General features: G+C 37.9%; 1 protein-coding gene across 1 annotated transcript in view; it reads left to right on the top strand.

Moving 5' to 3' along the window:
• Positions 1–17,447, top strand: part of LOC122060691 — a gene marked incomplete at its 5' end in the record, with an annotated part of 40,029 nt that extends 22,582 nt beyond the window's left edge. The window contains 4 exons of the mRNA XM_042623803.1: positions 13,653–13,750; positions 16,780–16,891; positions 17,168–17,318; positions 17,409–17,447. Of these exons, the coding sequence (XP_042479737.1) occupies positions 13,653–13,750; positions 16,780–16,891; positions 17,168–17,318; positions 17,409–17,447 (400 nt within the window). The remainder of the gene's footprint in view (positions 1–13,652; positions 13,751–16,779; positions 16,892–17,167; positions 17,319–17,408) is intronic.
• Between the last annotated feature and the right edge of the window lie 4,161 nt (positions 17,448–21,608).

Below are 21,608 nucleotides of genomic sequence, written 5' to 3'. Positions count from 1 at the left end.
AAATCCTAGAATCATTTGAATTACCTATAGTGTATAGAATAAAGAATGAATAATGGAAAGAAATAAATCACATACCCGTTGAGCGTGAATAAAGTCCCTAAATCAAGGTTGACGCTTGTACCACGAATTATGATGAAGAACCACGTAATATGGGTCATTCTACTGAGATCTTCTGCAGCCTCTTACTATGGGATCTTCTCTCTGTCTCTACACTAGCTTTGTGAGAAAGCAGTGCTCCCAAAATATTATTATGAAGTAATAGCTGCAGGGACCGTGTATTCTATATATAATAGAATTCCTAAACCCTATTCCATTCCCACAATAGAATAGGGCTAGAAGTTTCCTAATTAGAGTGGTCCTTATTCTCTTGGGCCCAATGGGTCAATCAATATCAGTTAAGCCCACATAAGAGTCCTAACAATCTCCCACTTGGGCTAGACTGATACTGATGTCTTCCCATTGACATCTGGCCAAATAATCCCAAGATTGAATACCACTCAAAACAAACTTTGATCCAATCAATAATCTCCATTGTTGAACAATAGTAGAAAATACACCTCAATATACGGCATATAACTATCTAATGTTACAGACAACAGAAAATTATCAATTCAAATCGCCTGGAAACATAGATATAAGGAATTATATCATAACTGTGATCACATAAGATATATCCTTCCTTATAGGTCCGTTCCTGATCTAAAGACCAGCCTACCTTGAAAACCTCACAGGTAGAGAACTTTGATATTAATAAATACTTAGGCAAACCGCCATTTTCTTGTATTAATATCTCACTTTGGCATACAGCCTATGGTTAACAACCATCTCCATGGATTTAGGCTAAATACTGCCATAAATCACGAAACTTGGCTAAACACCGCCATTAACTGTGACATGTCAAAGTAAACCACAATAATCATACAACAATACGATGAGAGAGAATATAAATGAACACTATACTGGAAAGTAAACATCCTCAATATAGATTGTGCTCATAATGTATGATCTAAAATAATGCTTATTACAATACCACTATGGATAAGTAAACTCCCACTAAACAAGCATATCAAAAGATTCCATCACACCCATGTTAGAAACATGAGTCTTAAAAATTCCCACTGGAAGAGCTTTGGTCAGAGGATCAGCAACCATCTCTTCAGTAATAATATGCTCAACAGCGATCTCCCCAGTGTTGATCTTCTCGCGAACCACAAGATATTTAATCTCAATGTGTTTGGAGCTGCTAGATCTCTTGTTATTCTTTGCAAAGAAAACAGCAGAAATATTGTCACACCACAAATGCAAAGGCTTAGAGATGGAATCTACAACTTTCAGTTCAGATATAAAATTCCTCAGCCACACTGCCTGCTTGGTAGCTTCATAAAGTGCCACAAACTCAGCTTGCATAGTGGATGAAGCTAAAATAGTTTGTTTGGCACTCTTCCAAGAAATAGCTCCTCCTCCCAATATAAAAATGTATCCAGAGGTAGACTTTCTATCATCAGTACACCCACTGAAGTCCGAGTCAGAATACCCCACAACTTCAAATTTTTCTGATTTACTGAACACTAGCTTGAAGTCCTTTGTCCGCTGTAAATAGCGCATGACCTTTTTTGCTGCAGTCCAATGAGCCAAACCAGCATCAGATTGAAACCTGCCAAGTACACTAATTGCAAAGGCAATGTCAGGGCGAGTACAAACTTGTGCATACATCAAACTTCCAACGGCAGAGGCATAAGGCTTGTCATTCATTGAGCTCCTCTCAATATCATTCTTTGGACATTGTTGCTTGTTCAACTTGTCTCCTTTACTGATGGGTGCTTCACCACCAGAACATTTAGACATGTTAAACCTCTTTAAAACTTTATCAAGATATGCCTGTTGTGATAGCCCAAGTAACCCCCGCGGCCTATCACGACTAATCTCGATTCCAAGCACATAACTTGCTTCACCCATGTCCTTCATTTCAAAGTTTTCTGAAAGAAAACCCTTGGTCTCCATCAATAAGGTTTTGTTGCTGCTAGCCAATAGAATGTCATCCACATAGAGCACAAGAAAGATGAAACTACTTCCACTGAGTTTCAGATATATGCACTGATCGATTGGATTCTCTACAAAACCAAAAGAAGTCACAACTCGATCAAATTTTAAGTACCATTGTCGAGATGCTTGCTTTAACCCATAAAGAGACTTTTTCAGCATACAAACAAAGTCCTCTTTACCATTTTCCTCAAAACCTTCAGGTTGTCTCATGTACACCTTCTCTGACAGCTCTCCATTCAGAAATGCTGTTTTCACATCCATCTGATGTAACTCTAGGTCAAAATGGGCAACAATGGCCATGATAATTCTGAATGAGTCCTTTGATGAGACAGGTGAGAAGGTTTCCTTGTAATCTATCCCCTCTCGCTGAGTAAAACCCTTTGCCACGAGTCTAGCTTTGTAGCGTTCTACTCTACCTTGAGAATCTGTCTTGGTTTTGAAAACCCACTTAGATGCAATAGCCTTACAATCCTTTGGAATTTGCACTAATTCCCATACTCCATTGTTGCTAATGGATAACAGCTCTTCCTTCATTGCTTCTACCCATTTGTCTGAATGCTTATGATTAACTGCTTGAAGAAAAGTAACAGGGTCTTCTTCTTGTCCTATGTCAAACTCACACTCATTCAAATAAGAAACATAATCAGAGTGCAGAGAAGGCTTGCGCACTCTAGTAGACCTCCTTATAGGTTCATGTGGAAGCCTACCAATATTAGCGGTATCAGGAGGTGAAAGTGGGTCTGTAATAGCAATATCTGTCCCAACTTGCAAATCATATTCAATTGGAGTTTGAGTGACTGTATCATCAGACAGGATGGGATTGAGATCAATAAGTGAATTTCTCAACTCAACAGGTGCTATCTCAGGAGTGTCATACTCCCCTTCTTCAAAAGAGAAATTACGAGGAGTTCTAGACTCTTCATTGCATTCAACAAATCTAGCATGAGTGGTCTCTACAATTTTGTGTCCTGGACCAGGACAATAGAATCTATACCCTTTAGACCTCTCTGGGTATCCCACAAAATAGCAACTTGTAGTCCTTGAGTCAAAAACTTTTTCTTGAGGGTTAAAGACTTTGGCTTCTGCTTGACATCCCCACACTCGCAAGTGTCTAAGGCTAGGTATTCTGCTACTCCAGAGTTCATAGGGAGTCTTATTCACAGATTTGCTTGGCACTCTATTGAGAAGGTAAACAGCAGTTTTAAGTGCCTCTCCCCATAAGGATTCTGGTAAGGTGGTATTGCTCACCATAGAACGGACCATGTCTTTCAGAGTACGATTTCTTCTTTCAGCTACTCCATTCTGCTGAGGTGTTCCAGGCATGGAATATTGAAGAGCTATTCCATGTTCTTGCAAGAATTTTGCAAAATGACCAAGCAACTGCTCAAAATCACCACTTCTCCCATAATATTCTCCACCCATGTCGGATCTGACCACTTTGATCTTCTTGGAGTGGAAAAGTTCAACTTCAGCTTTAAAAATCTTGAAAACATCTAGAGCACTAGATTTCTCACTGATAAGGAAGACATACCCATATCTTGACCAATCATCAATAAAAGTTATGAAATAACGGTGCCCAGTGAGTGTAGGGACAGTAAAAGGCCCACAGATGTCAGTGTGAATGAGGTCTAATACTTCAATGCTGCGAGTAGCATCCTTTTTCCTGGAGATTGTCATCTTTCCCTTAATGCAATCTATACATGTTTCCATGTCCTGAAAATCAATATCTTTTAATATCCCTTCCTTTACCAATCTTTTCATCCTCTTGATTGAAATATGACCCAACCTTCTATGCCACAACATGGAGGATTTCTCATCAATCAGAGACCGTTTCACTCCCACATTCAGAACCCATGAAGAATTACAATTCAATCTATAAAGCCCATCAACAAGAGTACAACTACCAATAGAGATAGAATCATGTAATAAACAAAATCCAACTTGATTAAAATTAACAGAATAACCATCTGAACAAAGTCTAGAAACTGAAATCAAATTCCTCCTCATAGAGGGAACATAAACAACATCCTTCAAATCAATAAATGAGTCTGAATGAAAAAATAATCTAATAGTTCCTATGGCTTCCACTTCAACTCTAGCTCCATTGCCCACGAACACCGTCACTTCATCCTTGCTTGGCACCCTCCTGTTTAGGAACCCCTGCAAGGAATGAGTGACGTGAATAGATGACGCAGAATCTAACCACCATGAATCAATTGGTACATTAATCAAGCAAGATTCAAAACATACTAAGGATAGATTCATACCATCATCCTTCTTTTTTTCAAGGTAGGTCTTCCTCTTAAAACAATCCTTCTTCATGTGTCCTTTGGCCTTGCACCAAAAACACTCTATGCCACTCATGTCTTTTTGTACCCCTGATTCTTTGAAATTTTGTTTTCCCTTCTTGTTTTTCCCTCCTTTAAATTGAGTGAATTTTCCTTTCTTAAAGAACTTCTTGATCCCTTTGTTAGGTCCCATAGATGATGAAGTCTTACCTTGAGTAAGATTGGCACTTTCAACTTTGGTCCTATTAATTGTTCCCTCTTCCTGAGTTACCACAGTGATCAATTCATCAAGACCCCATTTATCCTTCAATGTATTATAAGTAGTCTTAAGAGTCTTGTAGCTCTCAGGTAGAGAATTCAAGGCAATGGTGACCACGAAGTCATCATCAAAGTTAATACCTGTACCTCTGATCTTGTTTCCTAGGGAAATCAATTCCAGTATATGCTCTCTAGCACTTCCTACTCTATCAAATCTAGCCCCAGTCAATTGGCTCATGAGCTCGTGAGCCTGTGATTTCTTAGAGCTATCAAACTTAGCTTTTATAGCAGCCAAATACTCAGAAGCAGTATCCTTTTTAGCAACACTATCCTTGATAGACTCAGGCAAAGCACTTTTAATAACAGCCAAGGATTTCCTATTTGCAGTGACCCACTTGTCATAATCCCCTTTCTCAGTTTGGGTACTGGTTGCAGTAGGTTCAGCTGGTTTGGTGGTTCTAGTACACAGGTCTAGGTCCTTGAGAATCATGTAGACCTCTAAGTCTTCCATCCATTTGTTGAAATTATCCCCAGTAAGCTTAGGAATATCAAGTACACCAAAACTAGAAGACATCCTGTTGAATATTTTAATAAAGAATATTCTATTCAACATACAGACATATATGGAAAAGAATAAGCATGTAACAATTAGCTAAATTAAACATTACAAGTTCAAGTATCAATTACTTCATGAGTGTCAACCGGAACTACATTTCTGACCTTTGGGTCTGAAACATACTGGTCCACTCAAGTTTCTGCTATTACTGCGAGACTTCTTCTAACTTTCGAAAAGTACTGCCATCTTTGGATAGACAACATCTTCTAGGTTGAGAAATCCCTTTTTTTTTTTTTTTTTACTTGCTTTAACTTTTCTTTGATAATGTCACATTTGGGTGAACATTAGCAACCTTGCTATCAACTATTATTCTTTGTTTTTTCAAACAAAGAAGACCTTTGATTTGTATTCTATTACAATAAGGTTGAACTTTACCACTTTGGTGGATTCCACCCAATCTTACTGTAATAATTTACAAATTCATTCCGGCAGCTAAAAGTGGGATTGTTTAACCATGAATAAAATATTCATAAACAAAGCATGAACTACATTACCAAGAATAAACAAGTTCATATTCTGATATGCAAGTAATGTATGAGTTGATTTTCTTTTATTTCTTCCAATTAATAGGAAAATTATAAAGAATCATTAAACACTCATACTTGTAACTTATACAAAATAGATCATAAAAGTTAATCAAAACTAGGCTCATAATATATCAAAACGAAGAGCACGAAAAACTGAACTCAACACAAAAAACCAGGGTGAAAAATTCTTCACCGTTTTCCCGTACGAGCCATTTGAAGTTACTGTTTTTTTTTTTTGAATCAAAATCAATCCGATCCAACCGGTTCGGGCAAATTAGTTTCGGGTTAAAGTTTGGGTCAACGACCCGGTCAACCTTTGACCGAGTTGGTCATGAGTTGACCCACTGCATCCCGGGTCAACTAGGTAGGGTTTCCGAGTTGACCCGGCGATGTCTCGCCGCCTTTTTTTATTTTTCTCTCTCCTCCGATAGCCGATTTCCGGTGGCACGTTCCGGTGCATCCGGAGGTTTCTAGAGACGTGCGGTGTACCACCGCGACCGTCTTCTCGTGCTCTATAACTTTCATGAAGAAAGTTTTCCCATACGGGATCTTTAAGTGAGAGTAAAATAATGATTTTCATAAATAGAAACCCAAATCTTTTTTTTTTCTTACATAATTTCTTGATTCTAACACCATAGTGTAGGCTCTGATACCAATTGTTAGTGATTCTAAATCCTAGAATCATTTAAATTACCTATAGTGTATAGAATACAAGAATGAATAATGGAAAGAAATCAATCACATACTCATTGAGCGTGAATAAAGTCCCTAAATCAAGGTTGACGCTTGTACCACGAATTATGATGAAGAACCACGCAATATGGGTCCTTCTACTGAGATCTTCTGCAGCCTTTTACTATGGGATCTTCTCTCTGTCTCTACACTAGCTCTGTGAGAAAGCAGTGCTCCCAAAATATTATTATGAAAAGTAATAGCTGCAGGGACCGTCAGTATTCTATATATAATAGAATTCCTAAACCCTAATCCATTCCCACAATAGAATAGGGCTAGAAGTTTCCTAATTAGAGTGGTCCTTATTCTCTTGGGCTCAATGGGTCAATCAATATCAGTTAAGCCCACATAAGAGTCCTAACATTGCCAACCATCCATCCTCTCCCGAATCTGAGCAAGAGCAAGTGCCAAGGACAGCAGCCCAGAACATTTCTTCTCCTGCTCCGCCCACAATGATAGCCCAGGATAAGGCATCCATAATGAGCAATATGATGCAAGGGCCACAAAAATAGCAAAGAGACTTCATGATTGACTTGAAAACTCAGATCAATGTTGCGGTTCAGACCCAGAAGACCCAGTTAACTCATCCACAAGTATAGCTGATACCTTCTGTTGTAACTCCAGTCTCTCCGCCAATGCAACTAACACCATCTGATGCACATCAGTACCTCAACTTATACCAAAGGCACTAGTACCATAAGTGAAACCACAGAGTCAGAATAATCTGCTAGTAATGTTGGACACCTCAAACTGATGGAAATGTTTTAGAAGCTTCGACCACCTTACTTTAGTGTTATTACCCAGGATCTATTTGTCACCAACTAAATGGGTTGAGGTTATGGGGAAAGCTTTTGGAGTAATTGCATGTACTATTGAGAAAAGGCTAATACGTGCTAATTATTAGCTCCAACATGAAGCTAGTGCATGGTGGAAGGCTATAAAGCTTATATTGTCAGCAGTACACTCCAATCTTACCGAGAACATTTTACTGAAGCATTCTAAGAGAATTATTTGGTAGAAAGTGTGAAGGATAGGAAGGAAGCAAAATTCATGGATTTAACACAAGGACCTAGATCGGTACTTGAATACCAACAGAAGTTTTAGGAACTATTCTTATTTGCATCGAAAACATCTGAAAGTGGATAGGGCTAAGGCCAAGAAGTTTGAAAAAGGATTGAGACCTGGGATTGATGCTATGTTAGTAGCACATCATTTATAAAGTTACTCTCAGGTGGTTCAGGAAGCCAAGTCCATGGAAGATAGACAAAGAGATAGCTACTTTGAACAATATGGTAAGAGATTAGAAGTAATACTAGATGGTAGGGGATTCAACAAAGTTGTTAGAGGACCTTATCCAAACCCATGTACTGTTCAATTTAGAAGACCTGAGGTAGGCCAAGCCCCACAACAAACTAAACCTACAATAACAACTCAGTAGGTGGGACCATACCAGTGCTTTATCTTTCAACATAAAGACAACATTGCTAGGACATGTCCATAGAGGAGACCTGGTGATCCATATATAGGACCTTTAAAACCAGCACATCCTCAAACAGCCAACCGTCCAGCTCAAGTACAACAAGGAGCTAGACCATAAGAAACAGTATTTGCAATGATTACTGAGGATGCTGAGCCTACACCAAGGGTTTTCACAGGTACCTTATTGATCTTGATGAAACCTGCATATGTGCTATTTGATTTTGGTGCATCGCAATTCATTTACATCTCCTTCATTTGCTACTAAGATGGGCATTAAGCCGAAGAATTTGACACACAAGCTAGTGGTTAGAAAACCTATTGGAAGTGAAGTAGGTTTGGATGAAGTGTATGAACTATGTCCAGTACAAGTTTGTGGATGGGATATTGTAGCTCATTTAATCAAATAAAACATGAATGGCTTTGATGTCATTTTATATATGGACTGGTTATCCGCCTATAGAGCCTATGTATTATGTGCATAGAAGAATTTTTTTTTCAAACCTCGAGATGGGGGGTGGGTTTATTTTTAAAGGAAATGAAGTGAAGAAGTCCAAGAAGTTTGTCATATTTGCACTTCAAGTGAAGAAGTTGTTGGATCAAGGGTGTGAAGCATACCTGGTAGCTATTTTGGACACAACTAAGAAGCTTAAGTCTTGAGAGGACATAGATATTATGAAGGAGTATTCAGACATATTTCCTAAAATTTATCAGGAGTGCCTCCAGACTGAGAGATAGAGTTTATAACTGATTTGCTTTTGTGCAACACCAATATTCAAAGCCCCATATAAGATGGCACTATTAGAGTTGAGAGAGTTGAAAGAGCTGTCACACCCCATTCACACAGAATCAGACCGGTGACTAAGTTAACACCTATTAACCCAACACTTGTCGGGATCATCTGATGCAGTAACCGATACACAGCATACACCCACTAAAGAAAGGAAATTCTATATTTCAGCAGAAGTTTTACATGTATATACTTGTAAATACCCGAATACTCTTGACACCCAAATTGTATTACATAATACATTTACATGTGGGCCCGTAGGCATGATATATACACAAAAAATACAATTTAAACATCCAGAGCACAAAAGGGGTAACATTACAAAATAATAAAAAAGAATCCTAGGACAGTATCAAGGTTGCTGTCTTACAAAACTACTCTTGCACAGGCACTCAACCCCATGCCCAAGATCTTCTTGGACCCACCAGTCCTCAACTGAAAACTTCATAGTCGGCCCCGGCTCTAGCTCTTTAGCCAGATAACATGCAAGATCATCTAAAAATTGTGTGCATATGGGATGAACTCACTAGCCCAGTAAGCGAAAAGAAAGGCCAAGCAATCATTCACAATACAAATGAACCTATATGTATGCATGTCTATTTTTATTACCTAGACCACCTAAACATCACATCTAAGTCATAGCTTGGGTGCTACTCACAATCACAATGCACGTATGCCTCGGGTACGAGTCGCGAACTCTATCCCGCGATACGCCCATAGAGTTGCGTAGAAGGCCAGCCATGGTATCAAAAAGTAAATTACTGTTCCTCAACAACATTAAAGTAAATAGGTCTTGCCCTGCATTAAATTAAAAGTAGTACGATTGACCCTCTAATTATATCACTAAAGTTGCTGACCATCCTAATGAACGGTCGGGTATACTTCTAACCGCCACTGTTGGTACACAACCTCATGCTTCCCCCCAGTGATATACCCAATACCTAAACCTCAGCTGGGAAGGCTCATGGCATAGAGTTATGTCATTCCTAACCGTATGCTTCTATATGAGATTGTACGACTGTATAGTGCCACCACGTCCCATTCCATGGGCCACCAATGCATTTATTTCTAAGCCGTCTATGGCATCTAGTCTAACAATGCATCATATTCCATAATTTAAAGTTATCCATCTTATAACTCATAACAAGAATAAGCATTTAACAATTAAAGATATGAACATACTAAATCATAAATGAATTTCATAATGCACATGTCAATACATGCAAATGGCATTCGTGAATGACTAGACTACACACAGTAATGAAATGATGACATGGATAGTCTAAAATAATAATGGAATGATGCAAAAACACTCCAAAAATGAAGCCAATGTCCTCTTTCCACTTACCTAGTTGTGTACAATGATCACCCTTGGTACGAGAAAGATCTGTCGTGTGATGATATGAGTTTCTAGTACAATATATCATAAAGAGACCAAGTTTAGTATATCTCACTTTAGGTTCATAGCCAACAGAGTACGATGATCCCAAAGGGTTTAGAATCACTATAGGAGATTGTCCGACAAATTTGGGCCCAATAGGAACCCGAAAAGTCCGATTGGTAGGTCAACCGGCGAGTGAGGTACCCACCGGTCCTTACCTGTCGCTTGACTCAGGGTCTCTGTAAGGACCCACGGTCCAGGTGCCCACCAGTCCTTGCTTGTCGCTTGACCCAGGGGCTCTACCTGGATCGGTGGGCCAGGAGCGGTAGGCTAGGTGCCCACTGGTCCTTGCTCGCTTGTCGAGCCAGCAGCCCATCCAGGATAGGTGGACTCCGGATTGGTGTGTCTAACCATTTCTAAGCACCCACCACTCAGAACCAAAATTTTGTTGTTCACTTCCATCCTTCACCCCACCTTGGGGAAGCCACAAGGGGTTGATTCGATCGCATTTTCACAAATCTAAAGTCCCATATTATGATTCTAACATAGATCTAGGATCTATTCAAGGTTTTAAGCTTGGATTTTACCTCTTTGCTAAAGAACACTTCAAAAACCTCAAATCTCTTCTCTAGCTCAAGAGATCAACAAATGCTTCTCAAATCTTACAATTTCTTCCCCTAAAACCTTAAAAAAACAACATATAGGTCCTTTATTAAACCTTAGATTCATCATCTCAAGTGAGATTAACAAGATCTAAAGGATTCCTACCCAAATCGAAGGGTTTCACTTGGGGTTTCTTGGGGTTTTGGGAAATATAGCTTTCACTCACCTCAAATCATTGATCCCAAGGCGAGGATCACTTTTCTGGTGTCGAATTCTGAAGATCTAACCCCGGTGATGCACAACGAGCATCTCTTTTCCTATTTCTTCCTTCTTTTTCCCTTCTCTTTCCTTCATTTCTCTCTCTTCTTTACTTTTCTCACCCACCTTATAAAACAATAAATGAGGGAAAAGAAAAGTAATAAATGTTATTTATACATGGATCAAAATATATAATGATCAGAGTGACAGGTCACACTGGTGGGTCCAACCCACCTATGACCACCCACCAGTCGGCCAAAACTTAGCCAAGTCATTGGGATTTCGACGGGGCTTAGCCCCGACACGTATTCCACTCTCGATAATTTACCAAAATATGTACTCAACATAAAATATAGCTACGTACCTTTATTATGCATACATGACCTTTTGGTACGTGCAAGTGCATGGTTTGGGCATGCGGACCTCATTAGGCACCAACTCCAACTCATCTGGCCAACCCAAGTTTAGAGTCACCCTTGCCATCATGTTCTATAAGGTACCCGACTCAGCTCGCTCGGGTTCAAGTCCTGTAAGACCAAACTGAACCAACCAGGTAATTAGACTGGGTTTAGAAAGTAGGGTATCACAGAGCAGTAGAAAAACCCATTGAAAAAGGTTTCATGTGAACAAGTATGTCACCATGGGGAGCACTAGCGCTATTTTTCAAGAAGAAAGATGGAAATATAAGAATGTGTATAGATTATCAAGAGCTTAATAAGTTAATTATCAAGAACCTGTATTCGTTGCCTAAAATAGATGATCTCTTTGATTAGTTGCAAGGTGCAACTAATTTCTCTAAGATTGACCTCAGATATGGGTATCATTAGCTCAAGATCAGATAGTGTGATATTAAAAAGACAACTTTTGAAACCCGTTATGAATATTATGAGTTTCTAGTTATGTCGTTCGGGTTAACAAATGCACTTGTTGCTTTCATGGAATTAATGAATAGGGTATTACATGACATGCTAGATAAAGTTTATTATTTTTATGGATGATATTTTGGTCTATTCAAAAATGAATGAGGAACATGCCATTCACTTAAGTTTGGTGCTGCAACGATTGAGAAAGAAGTAACTGTATGTAAAATTCAAAAAATGTGAATTTTTGCTCTCCCAAGTAAACTTTCTTGGACATGTTGTTTTAGAGAAAGGTATTGAAGTTGACCCTAGAAAGGTGAAGGTCGTGCTTGATTGGGAAATACCGAAGTATGTCAGTGAGACTCATAGTTTCTTACGTTAGCAGGTTACTACTTAAGTTTCATACAAAAATTCTCATGTATTTCTGCTCCTATGACCCAGTTGATACGGAAGGGTGTAAAATTTTAATGGTTTAAGGAATGCGAGAGAAGTTTTCAAGAATTGAAGCAGAGATTGGTTACAACTCTAGTACTTACTAGACCAAAGTGCCTAACACCTTTTTTGGACCGCAACTTGACACAATTGCTAACTCATGGTTAGACAGCTTTGATGGAGTCATCCTAGACATAGATCTAGGTTGCGACTTCCGGTCAATAAAAACCTTTGGAGCCATACTTCTCTTTTCACATGGAGAGGGTTTCCACGATACATCACTGCTTCCCATACATTTTCTTTTCAACTATTTCATTTTAAGCATCACATACTATTATAATGCCTAAAATAGCTTAAGTAGATATCCGCTTATAATATTTGCATTATTATAATGCCTAAATTGCTTCAATATGACTCTCATTTATTCTCTTTATGCCATTAAAATGCCTTAATTGTTGTAAATAGTTTCCCCATGTATATCATTTATGCCATTATAATACCAAAATTATTATAGATAGAATCCTCATTTATCATATCTATACCGTTATAATGTCGAAATTGATAAGTTGAATTAATACTCGTCTTTTTTATGCAATTATATCGTCCAATTTACCATAGATAAGCATGCTTTCCAAAACTCTTTTATATGTTGCCATAATACCGACATCGATTTTCAAAGTAGCATAATCTTTAACCCAAGCTGAGAGCTACCTAAAACTTTATTTCCAAAACTAAACCAAATATACATCATCATATAGCCTATGAAATGGTTGGATTACTTTATCATCAGAGCCTTATATTCTCACAAAAAAAAAAGGAAAATTTACATCCACCTCTCCTCGTGTTTGCCCTTATTACATTCATCCCCCTCATGTTTCGTTTATTATAAATAAACCCAGCCTAACTAACACCGTGAATGAGGTGTTTAGTTTTGAAATTGAAATGACTATTTTACCGTTGTGATATCTTTACCTAAAACATCCTAAGTCAATGACCTTTTTACCCTTATTACATCCTCAACCCTAAAATCCCAAATTTGGTTTTGAACCCTAGCTACTACCCCCTTTAATTTCACCATCTCTGTTCACAGTGACTAGCAGCCGGTGAGTTTAGGGAGGTCGACAATTTTCGCAAGAAATCTCTCTGCTTTAGTACTTTCCTTATGATTGAGGGAGAAATTTTGTTTGTACCCAACTCTTCTTACCTAAGGCCTCCATGGCCACTCTCTCTAAGCTTCACGTTTCTTCACAACGCTTCCAAGATCACTCCAGAACCACTCGGAAGTTGAAATTCAGGCAATTCTTTTGTTGAAAACCTGCTACACTCAATGCTATTTCCGATATTGACCAATTGAATGGTTGTTGTGGATTTACTCTACTACTTTGCAGATCATTCAGATCTGAAGATGGAGGAGAGTCTATACAGAAGCAGGAAAGCGAAGTGAAGAAAGATGAGCAAAATCCTTTCCTGGAGAAGAAACGAAATGGTTTTTTCCATTCTCTAAAATCTCTTCTATAGAAGGAGAGCATCATAACACACTAGTGAAAGCAGATGCATTTTTCTTCTCTGAGTTGTTTTCGTAGCAAGAAGAGGGAATGAGAGGGGGTGAGACGACTACTGAAGGAGCCTACTTACTTGAACTTCAATCCTTGAACTGAAAACTTGATCGATTTGAGATACTACCAATACTAAAAATCAGATTTGGAATAAACCAAATCTGAAATTTCTAGTACTAGAGAAAAAAAAAATCTGAAGAGAAAAATTGAACTTGAAAGACATGCTCCATAGCTTGTTCTTGTCACCTAGAACTAAGCCTAAAACTAGAACTTGAAAATTACAACTTCAATTGCTTAAACAATAAAAATAAGAGACTGAATCAAAAACAAAAGTGCTTGTATTAATTGAATAAAAAGAACTTAAAAAATTATTTAAAGCAAAAAACCTAGGACTATAGCTAAAGAAAGAGAAAACTAGAGAAAGAGAGAGAGTAACTAAAAAAAAACCTAAGAAGAGAAGTAGAGAGGAAGAGAGGGACAACCCTTTAGGGTTTTGTGGACTCCCTTTTATAGGAAATAGGGGAGAGAGGAGGACGTCCAAGGGTGGATCCCTTGGACGATTTTGAGGTGAGGTGGAGGAGAGAGAAGAGAGAGAACTGTAGGAAGTAGAAGGTTTTTTTTTTTTTTTTTTGTTTCTTACCTTTTTTTTCCTATTTTTTCTCTTCTTTTTTTTTCTTTCCTTTTTCTCTCTCTTCTTGCGCAAGAAACCCCCTTGTCGACCTCCTTTAAGTGATGACTAAGAGAGAAAAAATCTTTTAAAAAAAACTTCAAAAAAATGGCAGCTGCCAAGAGGTTCAAATTTGAGACCTCCTAATAAGGAAGGGATTTTGCACACCACAACTCACCAACTACGCTAGGTAGTTGTTATTATTAAAAATGAATCTTCAATCACTTAAGGGTGTGGTCCATTTATCCTTTTTGACATTTGAAATATTCTTTATACCCCTAGGACAACTGCTGATGGGTTGGTTCTGCATCTCGGTTCAGTTCTGATCCATTATTCTTTTTCCAGTCCGAAAAGAATAATCATTTGTACGGGTGACCAAATGGATGTGTACTTTTAATTGAACATGTCCATCTTGCTCTGAATTTTGTCCTTTTTCGCAACCATGAAAAGAAACAGGACCTCTTTACGTGTAAAATTAGAGATATAGCACCTGATAGTCCTTAAGGCCTTGAAAATATAAAACCCGCAAAAAGAGAGTAAAACCCAAGGTAGCATCATTCTAAATATGTAAAATGCACGTTTTACTATCCTAGATTTCACACATAAATGTGCTCATCACCATGCAAATAGGTTGGCTTTTCTCCTTAGCAAGGCAATGAGTTGCTCGTGTTCTGAATCCTGTAGAGATGAGCCAATCATAAGTTGTCTTGATCCGTCATTCTTAATAAGGTCTACAGGCACTAATTCTTTAGCTGGCTTTCCTCTAGTGCTCTCCTTTTCTATTCTCTGATCATTGACATCCATCACGAACACATCTTTTGGTGGTCGACTGTCCTTCAATGTATTGACATAACACCTTCTAGATTCTCGTTGATCACCCTAGCACTCTCCTACCCCTTTTTTGTTGGGAATTTCATTTTCAAGTGATGAGTGGATACTCTTGCTTTGAGATTGTCCAAGCATGGTCTTCCCAATATGACGTTATATGCCGATTGGGAATCAACTGCTAAGAAGTTAACCATAGTCACCTTTTGTCGTTCTCCCGTTCCAATGGGAATCTGGAGTTCGATCATGCCTTTTGGTTTCACGGGTGGTCCCGAGAAGCTAGAGGGTTGTTGACTGGTCTTAGCTTTTGTTCTTCAATTTCCATTTTCTTGAAGGCTTCCCAGAATATTATGTCCACAGAGCTTCCATTGTCCACCAAGACTCTTTCTACTGTAAAAACTCTATCCTTAACAATATGACCATGGCATCATCATGTGGGAAGTCCACTCCTCTTAGGTCTTCATCACTAAACATGATAATCTGATCGGTCCTTGCTTTTTTGCTAAGGTGTTCTGTATAGAATACACCTCTTTCATTTGATTTTTTGTCTGACCGAGAATCTCCTCCACCAGATGGCCCACCATAAATAGTTGAGATGATGCAACAATTGAGTTGTCTCGAGAATCATGCTTTCGAGCATCACTCTTATGAGGTGGACTCTGTGGTGGTGTTCTTCTGGCCTTTGATCTCTTTGGCTTTTGTAATGCTGTCAATAGTGGTCTTGTCGTGGCCTCCACTACTCATTTCTTCTACCAGTGTGGGGAGATTGGTCGCTTGCATTTATTCGAGCATTATCATGCTTCCCTACAAACCTCCGCAAGTAGCCCCTTTTGATAAGATTTTCGATAGCATTCATAAGATCATAACAGTCTTCCGTGGTATGACCATGATCTCTATAGTACTCGTAAAATTGTCGCTGATCTTGGCTATCTGGCTGTGACTTGATCTTTTGTGGGTCTTTCATATTTTCTCGTTCCTCGATGACATGCATTAGAAGATGCGACCTTGTTTTGTTGATGGCAGTGTATTCAATATGATCTTTTCTTCTTTCACTTCGTTCCCAAACTTGAATTTTCTGTACTATTCTTCTCTCCCTCTCTCATCTTGTTAGTAATTTATTTTTTGATTATTAGAGATACTGGTGCTTTTGAACAGCCATTGCTTCTTCAGCATTAATGTATTTTCATATCTTCTCCCTTAACTTGCTCAATGTCTTTGGGTCTAATTTAGAAAGTGAGAACTTCAGCCGCTCGTCTTGAATTCCATTTTGTAGAGCTAGGAGCTCCACTTTTTGATCAAGATCTCTTACTTCCAATTTTTCCAAATTGAATCTATGTACAAATTGTTGGATAGTCTCTCCTGATCTCTATTTCAGGTTCATGAGATTCTCCGATGTCCTACGACGTACTTTACTTCCCACGAAATAGTCTAGAAATTTTCTACTGAGTTTTTCGAAGTTGGTCACAGATCCTGGCTCCAAGCAGGAGAACCTAATTGTGGCAAGTCCTTGGAGATATGTTGGGAACACTTTGCATAGAAGAGCCTCTGAAGAGCCATGTCATGATCAACTTGTAGGTGTGTAAGTGCTCCCATGGGTCCTTGGTCCCATAGTAAAATTGGAAGGATAGGATTTTAAAAGCTGATGGGATTGATATCTACATGATCTCCTTTGACAATGGCATCTCCACAAACATTTCAAGCTCGTAGGCTCTTTTTTTGTTCCTATGGCTTGCTCGATCTTTGCTTGTAGTTCTTTGAATCTATGGTCCAGAGCGGCCTTTGGTGAGTTAGCTTTGTCATCTTGATCATTAGAGTTTAATTTTCTCTGCTTCGTCTTTCGATTCTTTTGTTTCAGGGGTGGTTCTCTCTTAGCCAATGAGATCGGGGTGGATCATGGTTTTCTTGAGGACAAACTGCACAACTATGCTCATCTGCGCTTCTTCCTGTTGAGCCAGATTGGCTGTTGTCTGTTGCGGAGGGTTTCTTGTGATGATTTGGTTCTTCAGGTGGTGGCCTCCTGAAATTCTTTAAGGCTTCTTGAATTATTCCAAGTAAGTGTTTCACTTGTTTGTGGAGTTCTTTAAACTATTCCGCAGTCACCATCTCCGGCGGAGTTGGATGAAGATCGGATCTAGTTAGTTCTTGGAGGTTTCTTCCGTCTACCATCGCTAGATCTTGTTCTACTTCATCTATTGCTTCTTGTTGTGGCTGAAATGATAGTGGATTGGGGGGGGGTTTGTGCACCTTTCTTCGAAGAGGTTCTTGCTGCTTTTGCCATTCTTTGGCTTACTGGGACTGGCTTCTTGTCAATTTCCCACAAATGGTGCCACTGTTAGTACCAGATTCCGTTCTTGAGCTGGGACCTACAACTTGACCCCCTTCTTGAACTAAGATATGCACTACTCAGGTTAGAAACTGGCCTAGAGTCCCCTCTGGGAAGAAGGCTTTGATGCCAAAGTAAGATTGGAGAGATCAGGAAAGATAGTTCAATTCCTGTTGCTATGAATTGCTTACCTTTCTCTTCTGATACCTGCTCCTTTTATAGTAATTATGTCCTTTTTCTCATTGGCTGGCCTATCCACTTGTGGTTGAGCTAGCCATCCTTGTAACAATTAACTTAACCATAGTTTATCTTGATTGTGAATATATTGGTTAAATAATTGCTTGGGTTCAATTAAGGAGCATGTTGTAGACCAGGTCATAATCATACTGATGTGGATCTTCCTCTTGTGATCATAGCCATGGTCGAGTGGTTGGTCTGTACACAATCGATCCCCATAGTCGCATCTGCTCTTCTCGAGCATGGAGCTCGGTTTGGTATCAACCGACCAATGACCATTCTACTGTTTGGTCGTGGCATATATATTATGGTATATCATTGGTAGTGAGAATAGTGGGAGAAGAAGGGTGTTGTTTTATTTTTAATATGAAATTACTACTATGTTCATCAAATTAGCCATATGTTAATTAAAAAACAAGAGTTAAAACTATTAAAAAAAAAAAAAACCAATTTCAATTTCAAAATTAAAACAACTCTTCCATCATTTCGTAATTTCTATTCCATTGAAATAAGCTGTAAAAATCAAACCAAACAATTTCTGATATAGAAATAATGGTGCAAAACTGAAACTGATACTGAAACTGAAACCGAAACTGAAACTACATTGATCGACTCCATACAACTTTGGCCCAAGCTGGGATTGATTTTTTTTTTGGTAATGCCCAAGCAGGATTCAAACCCCAAAAGAAAAGAAGAGAGAATGACTCTTCCTGGGCACCCGGCGGCTTGGCTAGCCTTCCCCTTATATTTTACCTTTTAACTTGAAGTTGCCGCCATCGTTTTCTACATAATTTCTGTTTTTTATGCAATTTTTTCCCCTATTCTAATAACCACTAAGCTAGAATCCAAGGCGTTGGTTCATCTTGAATTTTTTTTTTTTTTTTTTTTTTTGATAAACATTTGAGCTATGAATGCAGTCTGAACCAGTCAGTCTTCCTCTGTCTTTTGCTAAAGAAATGAAAAACAAAGACTTGTATAAAAGATTTATATTTTTTTAATAAGTCTTATTGACTTCAAAACCTACTCCAAAATTATTTTTAGCGTGGAAGCAACGGTAATTGATACGATTGAGTTATCGGTATTGGTATTGGTATCGGTATCGGTATCAGTATCAGTATCGATATCAATATCGGTATTGATATCAATATAAATATCGGCATTGGTTTCATTACGATACAGATTGATATCGGTTAAAGATCAGTCAACTATCGAAAATCATGTAGTTTTCCTAAATCGGTTATGGTGTTGGCTAGGACCTACCACATATATATATTTTTTATTCTTTTGTTTTTTTTTTTTTCTTTTGTTTTAAGCCTAAAAAGTTGTAAAAAATTCAGAAGCATAAGAGTAGTAGAAAGAAGAAAATTTTGCGAAAAAATGGCTGAGTTTATGAATAAGATGGAGAATTTCATAGTAGAGAATATGGCAAACATAAAGAAATCAGAAACATTGATAGATGATGTTGATTTCAAGATACTGATGGACTTGACGAGGGATTTAGGGAAGGATTGGGATATTGATTACGAGTTGATGTTAGGTCTCATCTTTGGCTTGCCCATCTTTGATAATATTACCATCCTTATGATAAATTGTTAAGAAAATATTTTTTTTCTAACGGATTGGGTTGGATTAATTGATCCGAATCAATATCTGATATCTTAAATGGTATTGATATCCATCTCAAGATCAGCCAAATATCGATCTCAACCGATATTAATACGATACTATCGATTCTATACCGATACTTAAAAACATGGCTGTGATTGAACTATTTTTAATTCTATAAATGCAGGCTAGGCAGTCACCGCTCTCCGCGTGTCTTCCCTTATTGTTATGCTTTTCTCTCTCTCTCTTCTCATCTCTTCTCTGGTCTTGTGCTCTGTCCAAGGCAGAGCACAAGATCAAAACCTACTCCACAATTTTCTATTTGCATTTTAAAGTGGAAATAATGACAACCTGCTCTATCAGCTATTACTTATTGGAAAAATGCAACTATGTAACCTCGAGGCCAGTTCAAAGATTTTAACTACCAAGATAATATGCCAACCATCATGACAATGTTCCATCATTTTTGTCATTTTTTTTTATTGATTTTTGTCTATGATAGACAGCTTCATAGAACCATATCAATAAAAGAAGGGGAAAAAATAGCGGCCAATTGCGTGGCTCATGTGGGAGAGTGGAATGGTCACCCCATTTCTTGTGAAATGAAAAATTCCATCTCTATTGTACAATAGGACCAAATTAGTCGCAAAACTGAAATTGAAATCACATTGATCGACTCTTATACAACTTTGGCCCAACCTGGAATTCAAACCTTTTTATATTTTAGGAGAAGGTTGGACATGCTTGCAACTTAAAATAAACCCATGACATACACCAATCATATGATTGGACAATGAAGAACAAATTAAAGGTGTTGCTCAAAAGAAAAGAAGAGAGAATGGCTCATTCTAGGCACCTAGCGGCTTCGGCCCTCTTTGGTATCATTTTTCTTTTTTATTTTTGTTCACAAAAACAATTTTGATTGCATTTGGTATCATTTATGGAGCTTGTTTCTATTTATAAAAACTTGGTAAAACACAAAAATAAAAAAAGAGATCAAGAGTCATTTGTGTTTTGGCGAAATTGATTTTAGTTACTTTTAAACTGAAATTTAATGATCACGTGCTTAAAGTCCCAATATAGAGTGATAAAGTAGTCATTTTCTTTGTAATTAGAAATCAAAACCTCTTGCCCCTTCTTCTTCAGTCCAAAGTGAAGAAAGAGAGTTATAAGAAAGATATTTTTTCAAAAAACCATTTTGTACATAAGGATACCAAACTATTTTTTCTTATAAAAAACCATTTTTCTCAAGTAGTTAACGAACCATTTTTATGTTTAGATTAAAAATGGTTTTCATTAATAATTTTTGTTAAATTTGTAAGAATAAAAAAGAAAAATAATATCAAAGAGGATCAGATCCATACTGAAAATTTGAGGGTTTCGCTATCTCTGTCCACCTCACATGACCGAAGAATATTACAAAACAAAACAGACTCTTAACTATTACATGAAAAGACAATATCAGAAATTAAAGTATTATTCATTTCCTTTGACTTTTTTAACTTTCTTTCTTGTCTACTAGGGGTGGTTATTCTGAGTCTACATCCTCTGCAGCCACTGCAATGGTGCAGTGAGCATCAGATGACTAGAGCATCTGAATGCACATCTCGAGGGGTTTTTAGTCACCAGATGTTCACTGTACCAATGCGATGGCTGTAGAGGATGTGAACGCGGTTACCCTGGCGAGTCTGCCCTATTATATTATATATGTAATATCAAGAAACAAAGTTTTCGGATTATTAAAGTCATTGATTGACTTTCTTATCGTTTGGTAGCAAGTTATAAAAAATAAGTAAATAAATAAATAAACAAATAAAACTTATCTTTAGTCCAAACCTAATGCATGATGTTTACTGACTTCCGTTTTTGTCTCTTTAGCAAGTCTTTGGGGGGATTCTACCCCAAAAATTTTAAAAAGCTAGCCTTACGCTAGCCTTCCCTTATATTTTACGTTTTAACTTGAAGTTGTCGCCATCGTTTCTACGTGATTTCTGTTTTTTATGCAATTTTTTCTCTCTCCTAGCATCAGCTATATAGAATCCAAGGCATTGGTTCTTCTTGAATTTTTATTGGGGTAAACATTTGAGCTTTGAAGTTTGAACGCAGTCTATCTGAACCAATCAGTCTTTCT

The sequence above is a fragment of the Macadamia integrifolia genome, chromosome 14 (genome assembly GCF_013358625.1).
Source record: "Macadamia integrifolia cultivar HAES 741 chromosome 14, SCU_Mint_v3, whole genome shotgun sequence".
Classification (NCBI taxonomy): domain Eukaryota; kingdom Viridiplantae; phylum Streptophyta; class Magnoliopsida; order Proteales; family Proteaceae; genus Macadamia; species Macadamia integrifolia.
Note: the sequence above shows the minus strand (reverse complement) of the source record. Positions and strands in the feature narration are given on the sequence as shown.